The 13,392-nt window shown below is 36.1% G+C and overlaps 1 protein-coding gene across 1 annotated transcript; it reads left to right on the top strand.

The window, feature by feature from the left end:
- LOC109234053 (ruvB-like protein 1) lies at positions 2,251–6,916 on the top strand. The gene is made up of 12 exons (XM_019399894.1): positions 2,251–2,478; positions 3,007–3,195; positions 3,514–3,645; positions 3,763–3,912; positions 4,167–4,322; positions 4,964–5,098; positions 5,272–5,337; positions 5,435–5,541; positions 6,019–6,118; positions 6,220–6,311; positions 6,406–6,475; positions 6,559–6,916. Exons 1-12 carry the CDS (start codon positions 2,398–2,400, stop codon positions 6,646–6,648), a joined length of 1,368 nt encoding a protein of 455 aa, XP_019255439.1. The 5' UTR covers positions 2,251–2,397; the 3' UTR covers positions 6,649–6,916.

The raw sequence follows: 13,392 nt of genomic DNA, 5'->3' as shown, positions 1-13,392 counted from the left end.
GTGAATGAGCCCATATTCACCTTTGATATTTCCAGCATTCATGGGATTCAATCCCAATTTTAATTGGTCCATTAATTAATGAGAACAAGCAATGTAAGAGAATTCGTAAAGAACTTTCTATCTCTTTAATATTTACCCATGTGAATTCTCTTTTATTTTTGCACATCATACTTGAATTAACATGGCTAAACCAATTATGCCAACTGGATAAATTATCAATATTGATAAACTTCAGGTTTACACCATGATGTGTGCAATTATGAATAAACTCCAAGTTTATTATGATATGGGTTTTTATATCAATAAATATCCACTTCATTGTGGTATTTTTTTGTTTATGTAGTATAAACTGGAGAATAAAGCGGGTAGCTTTTCACATACATATTACCCCGCTACAAGTTGTAGTAATAGAAGATATTAAATCTTTCCTTTATTTATAGTCTCAATATAATCAACCGCTTTCGCGTATACTTTGGAAACTGAATAAGTTTCTTTGAGACTTACTATAACACAATACCTTATTGTTAATCAATTGTGTTTTTTCAAAATAGTATAATTGGCTCTTGCAGAGTTCTCAATTAATTTTGTAGTACCACATATTCATCAACACTTATATGGTGAATATCTCTTTTAAAGAGAAAGTTATACCATTATGGTTATGGTCAAAATTATATGCAAGATCTGTTTCTTGCATTACCGTTGTCTTTTAACAATCACAATGCCAAAATATTTTGGCGTACAATAGGTACATGACCAATGACCATTCATACCATAATAATGACATTATTTTCTTATATCATCTCAAACCTCCTTTTAGAGGTGAGTGTGGTATATTCACTACCACTAGCACGTTCATATTCTTTGAACAATGAATATGTATTCATAAATCAGATGTTGTCACATTCACATCATGAATGGACCATAATCATCTATAGGTGCTTTACAAAATCTCATGTCAAATCGATGACAAATATTACTTTCACAGAGTGAAGGATTATTTTGAGAATCCTTATTATTCTCATTATCACAATGATGGCGATTATAATTTCGTCTAATACCACGTCCACATCCATTTATACCTTCACGGTAATAATTTTATCTTCTTTCAGACTTATCACATACTGCTATCACATTCTCTTAAGGGAATGAGAATGGAGCAAATTCAATGGGACGAGTTTTCAATTCTTTGCCCATAATCTTACATGAATTTGATCATGGCGAGTCATAGAAATTTTACCACTTCAGGTGGTTATAATTTCTTACAAGCTCCATTAGAGTTATAATCAAATTTATTGTCTTTGCTTGTCTATAAAATCAAATTATAGAATTCAAGAATTTAAAAGAAAACATAAGGTAAAATACTTACCTTCAATCCAAATTTATTCTTGAAGGAAGTTCATGGAACAATTGACAATCATTATGCTCAATCCCAAAGCTTCTACTCAATTGGTTAGAGTCTCGTGCTGATAACGTGTTATGAAACAATAAATGAAGAACAAGAGTATTGCAGAGAAAAGTAGAGAGAGAGAAATTCTTATTGAATTTTGGGATGAATTACAATGGAATAAAACCCTCTATTTATAGGGAGAGGGTGACTTAGCCACCAAGTAATAAACCCTAGAATCTCTCTAAATATAGATATTCACCATAAATAAAATTCTATTTATAACAGTAATGATATTGTTCAAAAAATGTAAATACAACATGAGGAGAACCGGGGTACCAAAGATGAGAAGAAGAAAAAGGAGAGGAGGAAGAAGGAGAAGAAGTAGCTCGAATAGCCTGTTTGGCCCAACTCCGAAAATTAGCTTATTTTAAAAAACGCTTTTCAAAAGTACTTTTGGTGAAAAACATTTTGTATTTGGCTAATTAATTTGAAAAGCACTTTTGAGCAACAGCTAGTGTTTGATCAAGCTTTAAAAAGTGTTTCTAACTGTATTTTTCTCAAATGTACTTTCGGAAGAAACTGCTTTTTTCTACTTCTCAAAAATTACTTATGCTTCTATTAAAAAATATATTTTTTCCTTTTAAAAACTTGGCCAAATATTTTAATTTAAAAAAAATGCTTTTGCCCGAAATAAAAAAGAACTTGATCAAACATGCTAGAAACCATCTTTAAGCTAAAATTTAAATACTTTGAAAATTTGGCTAGGTTTCAAATAGTTATAAAAGCAGACACGTAGTGCAAATCTTACGTGGCACTTCTTTTGGTGATTTAGAGGGCTTATATGCAATAACGTAAACAAACCGGGCGTTTTAGTGCATTACATCTTATACTCTTCAAAAACCCCCCACCATCGCCTCCATTAGTGAAGCTTTTTGCTAAACCCCTAACAAAGAAGAAGAAGAAGAAGAAGAAGAAAGAACGGCTAAAGAGACACACTAAAGAAGAAAAATATGAAGATAGAAGAGGTACAATCAACCACTAAGAAGCAGAGAATTGCCACTCATACTCACATTAAAGGCCTTGGTCTTGAGGTAACTTCTTCCTTTTACACCAACTACCTATCATCTTGGTACACTGTTTATACCCTTTTTTACCAATTAAGCAATTTTTTGAGTTAATTATTTGTCTGTTTTTTTTTTACTTTTTGTGTTTAATTTGTTTAAAGCTTCACTATTGTGCTGGTTCTAACCAACCCCCTCTTTGTCTTAGTCTACTATTTGTACCTTTTTACCGTTTAAGCAAACGTTGGGGTTTTGGTTTTGGGTTTTAGACCTTTGATATTAAATTTGTGTAAACCTTCAATCTTTTGCTGGGTCTAACCAATCCCCTCTTTGTACCCTTTTTATCTTTTAGACAAATTTTTGGATTAATGTTTTTTTAGGTTTTGGGTTTTAGGGATTTTGGCCTTTGGTGTTACTTTTTTGTAGAGCTGGTATGTTTATGCTGGTTCTTTAGTTACCAGAAGTTTCTTGCATTTGATGTTTAATTCTTATGTATGTTTATAATGAAATTGCTAACATGTAGTTGCTTGAATGTGACTACATTGTGTTATATTGTAGCCCAATGGGATGCCGATACCATTGGCAGCTGGATTTGTGGGTCAGGCAGCAGCTAGAGAAGCTGCAGGGCTTGTGGTTGATATGATACGCCAAAAGAAGATGGCAGGTCGGGCTTTACTGCTTGCTGGTCCGCCTGGTACGGGGAAGACAGCTCTTGCTCTTGGTATATCACAAGAACTTGGAAGCAAGGTGCATTCTTTTTACTCTTTTTGGTTCTGGATTTAATGCTCCTCTTTTATCATATTTATAACGTTTTGAGCTTTATTTACCAGTATTGGAATGAAATGGGATCAAACAGAGTGTAATTCATATAAAGGATCAATTATTCAAATAGCCGAGCCCAAATGATTTAGGGTTGAGGGTAGTTGATTGATTGAATATTGATAATGTTTGAGTTGATTGGGCATTATAAATCTTCTTCGTTTGTTATGAAAATTTACTTTTATTAGGATTAGCAATCCAAAATATAGCTTGTATGTGATCAGTGGGTCGACTTCCATGTTGCAGGTTCCATTTTGCCCGATGGTTGGATCTGAAGTGTATTCCTCAGAAGTGAAGAAAACTGAGGTTTTAATGGAAAATTTCCGTCGAGCTATTGGTCTTCGTATCAAGGAAAATAAGGAAGTTTATGAAGGAGAGGCAAGTCGATACTCCATCCCGTTTCTCGTTTCATTTGTGTCCGGTCTTTGACACAGTAATTCTATGATGTTGATGTGTTGTGACGTTGATCTCATTTTTAAACAATTCTTAATGTAGGTGACTGAACTATCTCCAGAAGAGAGTGAGAGCGTGACAGGTGGATATGGTAAAAGTATTAGCCATGTTATAATTGGGTTGAAAACTGTCAAAGGTACCAAACAATTGAAGCTTGACCCCACAATATATGATGCCTTAATTAAAGAGAAGGTAAGCCAGTGAAGTATTAATTTGTTAATACGTTCAATAAATAGGATAATGACGAAATTTATTTTAACATCCAACATTTGAATCTCTTGAGTAAATTCATTAACTTTCATGTCATTCTTATTGAATCATGTTCTCAAAAGGCATTGCGAGAATTTTGATTTGTGTTTAATTTACTTCTGTCCCATATACGCTTATTTTGCAAGGGAGCCTAATCTTCTCTGTTGATATCTCCTGTCTCCACGATATATGTGCAGGTAGCTGTTGGTGATGTCATTTACATTGAATCAAACAGTGGAGCAGTTAAAAGAGTGGGCAGAAGTGATGCTTTTGCCACAGAATTTGATCTTGAGGCAGAGGAGTATGTTCCACTTCCTAAAGGAGAGGTTCACAAAAAGAAGGAGATAGTCCAGGTTCGTCTCATTTCTTATTTTGCTATGGCGCAAATGGAAGATTACCCTAGCATTATATACATGTAGCCGATTTGTGTGCTTCTTTTCCAAATTGTCAATTTGTTATATAGCTTAGCCTTGAAAAACCCTTATTTTGGGTGCTTGAAAGATCGTAATTTGTCTTCACAAACTCGCTTGAACATTTGAAGGGTATGTGAAATTCTGTATATCATTTGAAGGAGGTGAGGAAACTGATTCCTTAGATAGATACTGGAATGACCAGGAATTGAGGCTCCTGATTTTAAGGATGTAATTGGAATATCTTATAGTCCATGGCATTAACAAGTTAATATAGTGGTAGATTTAAAGGCAGCCAACTACCTGCTTTTGGCACGAGATTTTTTAGGTGGAAATGAGTTGTCTCCTAATTGAAATATTTATTTAGTTAGTTTTTTGTACATCTCATCTGTGGATCCCTATATGCCATGATTGCTTGCTTGTGAGGTTTTCATCAAACTAATATGCAATTCCAAGTATCTGCATTTTTGCTTTGTTCAAATGATACCACTACTCTAATGGCCGTTTATGAGGGAAATCGATTGCAAGTAACATGAAAACAAAGATTTCTGTACTTAATTTTACGCAGTATTATTTTGCGCCAGGATGTAACATTACATGATCTTGATGCTGCAAATGCACGGCCGCAAGGAGGACAAGATATATTGTCCCTTATGGGTCAAATGATGAAACCTAGGAAAACCGAGATTACTGACAAGTTGCGGCAAGAGATAAACAAGGTACTTCTAATTTATTAGTGCTAGAGTACTCTAGATGAATAGGTACAGAATATGCTGCTTCATGGGTGTTGATTACTGTCCAATTGGCTACTCATGGATATTTTCATGAATTGTCTATGAGACTGAATTTCGTATTTAGCATAATGGGTTAATATGGGCTTATTTCACTGCAGGTTGTCAATCGTTATGTTGACGAAGGTGTTGCAGAACTTGTTCCTGGTGTCTTATTTATTGATGAGGTTCGTTTTTCACTCATACAACATCGTGCTTGATAATATATCTAATACTTTTTGATAATATATTTAATACTAACCCCCACCTCCGGTTAAATGGCAGGTTCATATGCTTGATATGGAATGCTTTTCATACTTGAATCGTGCACTGGAAAGTTCACTATCTCCAATTGTGATTTTTGCCACTAACAGAGGCATTTGTACTGTCAGGTATGGCTGTTCAAACCAAGCCTGAAAAATTCTCTAAAGTTCTATTGTATTGATTTCTTTATTCTAGGTTTTCTGAAATTTGTGAATTAAAATTTGCTTTCTGGCTTGCCTTTTATCATACATCAAACAGTTACATGTTGATTGAAGTGCTTATGACATATTCCATGAATCCATGCTGCTGCTTATGTTTGCTAAACTTATTATTTGTACCTGTGGAAGGATAAAGGAAATACAGGGCAACTTTGTCTTTTTTCTATATCAAATATGCTTACATGGGGCATGTCATTGTAGCTTTTATACTGTGAGAATTACGAGAAATATGTAACTCGGAACATAATTACTTGTTAGATTCAGTTACTAACTGCATGCTTTTGGCGTTGTAGACACCTTAGATGTATGTACAGCAGTACAGATTTGTGTGATGTCTGAGTAAATTAATTTGTCACTAACAAATTAACGACATGTATTTCCTTGCAGAGGAACAGATATGACTAGTCCACATGGCATTCCAGTTGACTTGTTAGATCGGTTGGTGATTGTCAGAACCGAAACTTATGGTCCAGCTGAAATGATACAGGTTTGTTCAACTTTTGTTGTATACACCTTACTGCTTTCGACTTTTCTGTGGGTAATGTCATTGCATTATCTTGATGGATGTTTCTTTGAATGCCTGGCCAGATATTAGCTATACGTGCACAAGTGGAGGAACTAGAAATAGATGAAGAGAGCCTTGCTTACCTGGGCGAGATTGGGCAGCAAGCTTCCTTAAGGTTTGTTGGATATATAACTCCATATGTCAATTCCTTTAATTAGAAATAATCGTTGTTCAATTCTTTCCTTGTGTTCAATTCTTTCTTTTGTCAGGCATGCTGTTCAGTTACTATCACCAGCCAGTGTGGTTGCCAAAATGAACGGTCGTGACAAAATCTGCAAGGTACTTGCCCAATCATGTTCTTTATCATATTTATCCTTGTTGAAGCCAGTTGAAGATATTTACTGAGCCTTTAAATTTTACAGATGGATCTAGAAGAAGTAAATACATTGTATCTTGATGCGAAATCATCTGCCCGACTTCTTCAAGAGCAACAGGATAGATACATCTCATGAGAAACTGTACTGTAATATCCTGTTCATTCTTAACTCTTAACACTGTAGCTTTATTCGTTGAGGTGCTCGTTGCCATATTGCATTTTGCAAGTCAATTTGTTTCATTTAAGGATGTGGCTGTCTTTTGTAACTGATGGCAATGTAGTCCGCCCGTGATATTGCTCAAGATGGTGTTTATGTTTAATTTTGAGCTCCCCCTTTTTAACGTTAGCGTACATTCGAGTCCATTGCGGTGTCTTTTCCATCTGTGACATGATTCCTGTGTATCTGATGCTCTTGCTAGAAATGCGTATGGTGCAGTAATTTTTTCAGTAATGGCTGTTTGCTACAAGATATTTGTTGGTCTTTAAGCATTGGGCTTTAAAGACTTTAAGCATTGGGCTTTAAAAGTCTAAGAGTGTGAATTGGAAATGGTGGGAAATAAAATGGAGGGAAATGAAAATTTGAATGAAGTGAATTTTTGTCTTGAACTTTGTCCCTCATTGGTGAGGGATAACTACATTTGTGTATATATATATAGGATCACTTCTTAGAGCTCTTAAAAGGAGTTGAAGAGAATGAACCCTCGCGCCGTCGTGTCGCTCGCTCGGCTTCGGCTTTGGATTTGGATTTGGATTTGGATTTGTCAAATGATCGATCGATAAGATTATTTTTTTGGACAAAATTTATTTATTTAATTATCTAATAATTAATTAAAAGCCAGTCAGTTAATTAACGAAATTAACTGAAATCTGAAATCCAAAAACGCTGAACGTTAATTTTTCCCTTCTGAATAGACACTTTTCCTGAACAGACATCACACCTCTTCCGATAATTGCCTATAAATTCTGAGGCATGGCTGCATTTTCGACACACTGAAAAATTACAGAACTTCCTTCCTTCTGAAAATCCTGCATTCTATTTCGCAGAATCTTTTCTAAATTTCGTAAGTGTGATTTTGCTCCGTTCTTTGAGTTCGTTGGTATCCTGCAGTTTGTATTGCCACTGTTGCAGGAAGGTTTATTCCGTTTCATCCTGGGATGATTTAATCCATTACCTTGGCAACGTGTGAGGGGGTTAAAATTCCTTAAGGATGCACAAGCAAATTGTGGACTCGGAATATCTTTTATACTTTACTGTTTTCCCACAGTCTTTCTGATTTTTTGTTTTAACAGTAGCGTTTACAAGCTTAAGGAATTTTATCTAACGTTTCTGTGTTGAAATATATATTAAACTGTTATCTATATTTTGTATACTGGTTTGGAGACTAAAGCCTTCGTGCTTTCTACTCCAATAATTGTTCTGTCCGGTTTAAAGTATATCAAAATTTTACCGGAATAATAAACGTACGGGTTTGAAGTATATAAAAACTTCACCATTGTTACGTGTTGTATGTTTGGTTTGGTATTCGGTTTGAAGATATCAAAACTTCACTGATTTAACAAAGTTCTATTTTGTTTCCAACTCTACAGAAAAATGACGAATGAAAACCAAACTAATGGAAATGTTGCGGGAACGGGTGATACTGTTACGAGTGTTGCTGCCTCGTCAAGCCGTTCAACTCATGCTCATGCTATGGCACCAGCAGAAAAACCTGGAAAGTTTTCCGGTATTGACTTCAAACATTGGCAAATGAAGATGCTCTTCTATCTTACTACGTTGAGTTTGCAGCGATTTATCAAGGAGGATCCTCCGGTCCTGGCTGAAGGCACTCCGGATGACGAACGATTTGTTGTAACTGAAGCATGGAAACATTCTGATTTCTTGTGCAAAAACTACATTTTGAGTTGTTTGGAAGATAGTTTGTGCAATGTCTATAGTGTCATGGAAACTTCAAAAGCGTTATGGAATGCGCTTGAGAAGAAGTACAAGACTGAGGATGCTGGACTTAAGAAGTTCGTGGTTGCAAGGTTTTTGGATTTCAAGATGATTGACACTAGGTCGGTCATAACTCAAGTCCAAGAATTACAAGTCATTGTGCATGACCTCCTTGCTGAAGGTATGACCCGAATCAATAATTTTATTAATAAGATTTATCTTGTTATTAATTATGAATTTATTATTGAAGGTATAGTCATAAATAAGGCCTTTCAAGTTGCCGCTTTCATTGAGAAGTTACCTCCGTTGTGGAAGGACTTTAAGAACTATCTAAAACACAAGCGGAAGGAGATGACACTTGAAGACTTGATTGTTCGTTTGAGGATAGAAGAAGACAACAAAAATGCTGAAAAGAAGTCACGTGAAAACTCGACAATAATAAGGGCTAACATTGCTGAGGAGGCGCCACAAAATAAGAAGAGAAAGAAGGCTTCTGGACCAAAGAATTGCCCAAGCAAGAAAAAGTTCAAGGGTAATTGCCACAACTGTAGAAAATCTGGGCATAAGGCCATGGATTGTCGTGCACCAAAGAATGATAAGAAGAGGAAGAATCAAACTAACATGGTTGAAAATGCTGAAGAAATGGAGGACTTGTGTGCCATGCTGTTTGAATGCAACTTGGTAGGAAATCCTATAGATTCTGGAGCCACCCGCCATGTTTGTGCTAACAAGGAGTTATTTTCTTCTTATGCCCCCGCAGGACCCGACGAGACAATTTTCATGGGAAATTCGTCAACAGCCAAAATTGAAGGAGTTGGCAAGACTGCGTTGAAGATGACGTCGGGAAAAATAGTGACTCTAAACCAAGTTCTCCATGTTCCAGAAATTCGCAAGAATCTTGTGTCTACCTCACTTCTTGTCAAGAATGGATTCAAATGTATTTTTGTTTCTAATAGTGTTATACTAAGTAAGAATGATGTGTATGTAGGAAAATGTTACCTGAATGAGGGCCTTTTTAAGCTAAATGTAATAGCAGTTCCTATCAATAAAGTTAATGCTTGTTCTTACTTACTTGAGTCAAACACTTTATGACATTCACGCTTAGGTCACGTCAACTTCAATACATTGCGAAAAATGATAAATTTAGAAGTATTGCCAAATTTGATTGCATTAATTCCAAATGTCAAATATGTGTAGAATCAAAGTATGCTAAGCATCCTTATAAGTCCATTGAAAGGAATTCAAGTCCTTTAGACTTAATTCACACAGATATTTGCGACATGAAGTCAACACCATCTCGCGTTGGGAAAAAGTATTTTATTACTTTTACTGACGATAGCACGAGATATTGCTATGTTTATTTACTTAATAGTGAAGATGAGGCAATTGATGCTTTCAAGCAATACAAGAGTGAAGTTGAAACACAACTAAACAAAAAGATCAAAATGATAAGAAGTGATAGGGGTGGCGAATATGAATCTCTTTTTGAAGAAATATGTTTGGAAAATGGCATTATTCACCAAACAACTGCCCCTTACTCTCCACAATCTAATGGAATTGCGGAGAGAAAGAATCGAACGTTGAAAGAGATGATGAATGCGTTGTTGATAAGTTCAGGTTTACCACAGAACTTGTGGGGGGAAGCTATACTTACAGCTAACCGAATAATCAACCGTGTACCTCATAGTAAAACACAGTCCATTCCTTATGAAAAATGGAAAGGAAGGAAGCCCAGCTTGAAATACTTCAAAGTGTGGGGGTGTTTAGCTAAGGTACAAGTTCCTAAACCTAAAAGGGTTAAGATAGGTCCAAAAACGGTTGATTGTGTACTTATTGAATATGTAACCAATAGCAAGGCATATCGTTTTCTGGTTCATAAATCAGAAAATCCTGAGATTCACTTTAATACGATAATAGAATCAGATAATGCTGAATTCTTTGAAACTATTAATCCGTATAAAAAGGAAAGTGAAGTGACCTACCAAAAGTCAAAACGACCTCGGGAGGAAATAACAGATGGTATGCCTAATGAGGAAAATCCGAGAAGAAGTAAACGTCAACGGACATCTACTTCGGTCCAGATTTTCTGACTTTCCTGCTAGAAAATGAGCCTCGTACCTTCAAGGAAGCGATGTCTTCCTCAGAAGCACAATATTGGAAAGAAGATGTCAATAGTGAAATAGAATCCATATTGAGCAACCATACCTGGGAATTGGTTGATCTTCCTCCAACTAACAAAACATTGGGTTCTAAACGGATTTTCAAGAAGAAAATGAAAGACGATGGTACTATTGACAAATACAAGGCAAGACTTGTTGTCAAATGATTTAGACAGCGAGAAGGTCTTGACTATTTTGACACATACTCGCCAGTAACAAGAATTACATCCATTCGGATGCTAATAGCGTTAGCCGCCTTATATGGTCTTCAAATCCATCAAATGGATGTAAAAACAGCCTTCTTAAATGGTGATCTAGAGGAAGAAATGTACATGAACCAACCTGAAGGGTTTGTGGTTCTGGGAAAAGAAAAGAAGATGGGTCGACTTGTTAAGTCCCTTTAAGGACTAAAACAAGCACCCAAGCAATGGCATGCGAAATTTGACCAAACCATGTTGTCAAATGGCTTGAAGATTAATGAATGTGATAAATGTGTTTACATTAAGAACGTTCCAAATCATATAGTCATTGTTTGCTTATATGTTGATGATATGCTAATAATGAGCAAAGACATTGCCGACACTCAAGCTACTAAGCGTATTCTTGCTAGTAAGTTTGATATGAAAGACTTAGGAGTTGCCGATATAATTCTAGTAATTAAAATCCAGAGGACTCCTCAGGGTCTAGCTGTGTCTCAATCACATTACGTGAAAATGGTACTTGAAAAATTCAAACATTTGGAATTTAGAAGTGCAAGAACTTCAATTGACTTAAACCATCATCTTATAAAGAATAAAGGTGAAAGCACGTCTCAATTGGAGTATGCTCGTGCGTTGGGAAGCTTAATGTACATCATGAACCGTACACGACCTGATATAACTTGTGCAATAAGTAAACTTAGTCGATTCACAAGTAATCCCAACAAACATCACTGGGTGGCAATGAAACGAGTTCTGGGATATTTGGAATATACCCAAGACTACGCTTTGCACTACAATAAATATCCTGCGGTTATCGAAGCAAATAGTGATGCAAATTGGATAACCGGCTCAACAGAAACAAAGTCCACAAGTGGATATGTTTTTACTGTTGGTGGAGGAGCAGTATCTTGGAAGTCTTCCAAACAGACGTGCATTGCTCGCTCTACAATGGAATCAGAGTTTATAGCTTTGAATAAAGCCGGTGAAGAAGCTGAATGGCTTCGAAATTTCTTAGAAGACATTCCGTTCTGGCCAAAACCTTTGGCTCCTATTTGCATACATTGTGATAATGAGGCTGCAATAGGACGGGCAGGGAGCGTTATGTATAACGGAAAGTCTCGTCATATACGACGAAGACATAACACCGTTAGACAACTACTTTCTAGTGGAATTATCACTATTGATTATGTAAGATCAAAGGATAATGTGGCGGATATGCTTACAAAAGGCTTAACTAGATAGGGAGTTGAGAAATCATCTAAGGGAATGGGACTATGGCCGAGGACAAGTCAACATGGCGGTAACTCTACCTAGAATTTTGGATATTCCGAGATCTAGGTTCAAGGAGCTCAAACAAAGCTGTGATTGACCGGTTCAACATTGTCAAAGTAAAATCTTTGGTCCATTCTCGTGACGAAGACACTGTTCAGTAACAAGGATAGAACTTTACACGTTCTTTAATGATTACCTAAGTTTGATGTGGTATTTATCAAATAGTGTCAATCTAAAAGATTACACGTTTAAGAATCACCTATGTAAGTGTGAAGTGGAAGCCGCTTCAATGAGAAATTCTGTAAGGCCAATTTTCTACGCACTTATGAAACCAGGCGGTGTTCATGGCTGAAACGAACACAACAATGAGAACCAAAAGACGGTTAAGGGTTGGTTGTATGAAATATGGTTGTCTAGGTATACACTAAAGTTCGACGGTTCAAAGATATCAAATCTACCGATTGACCGATTGACCGAGTATATCCGACATTATGTTCACTACGGAAAGTTCAAAGGGAAACCTACTTATCCAGATGCAATTAATCCTTACTTGCAAATCACACAGCTTTCATCTATGATCATTCTTGTTACAGCCATTCCCATTCATGTGGGGGATTGTTGGACTTTAAGCATTGGGCTTTAAAGACTTTAAGCATTGGGCTTTAAAAGTCTAAGAGTGTGAATTAAAAATGGTGGAAAATAAAATGGAGGGAAATGAAAATTTGAATGAAGTGAACTTTTGTCTTGAACTTTGTCCCTCATTGGTGAGGGACAACTACATTTATGCGTATATATATAGGATCACTTCTTAGAGCTCTTAAAAGGAGTTGAAGAGAATGAACCCTCGCGCCGTCGTGTCGCTCGCTCGGCTCGGCTTTGGCTTTGGCTTTGGATTTGGATTTGTCAAATGATCGATCGATAAGATTATTTTTTTGGACAAAATTTATTTATTTAATTATTTAATAATTAATTAAAAGCCAGTCAGTTAATTAACGAAATTAACTAAAATCTGAAATCCAAAAACGCTGAACGTTAATTTTTCCCTTCTGAATAGACACTTTTCCTGAACAGACATCACACCTCTTCCGATAATTGCCTATAAATTCTGAGGCATGGCTGCATTTTCGACACACTGAAAAATTACAGAACTTCCTTCCTTCTGAAAATCCTGCATTCTATTTCGCAGAATCTTTTCTAAATTTCGTAAGTGTGATTTTGCTCCGTTCTTTGAGTTCGTTGGTATCCTGCAGTTTGTATTGCCACTGTTGCAGGAAGGTTTATTCCGTTTCATCCTGGGATGATTTAATCCATTACCT

The sequence above is a fragment of the Nicotiana attenuata genome, chromosome 11, assembly GCF_001879085.1.
Source record: "Nicotiana attenuata strain UT chromosome 11, NIATTr2, whole genome shotgun sequence".
Lineage (NCBI taxonomy): Eukaryota > Viridiplantae > Streptophyta > Magnoliopsida > Solanales > Solanaceae > Nicotiana > Nicotiana attenuata.
Note: the sequence above shows the minus strand (reverse complement) of the source record. Positions and strands in the feature narration are given on the sequence as shown.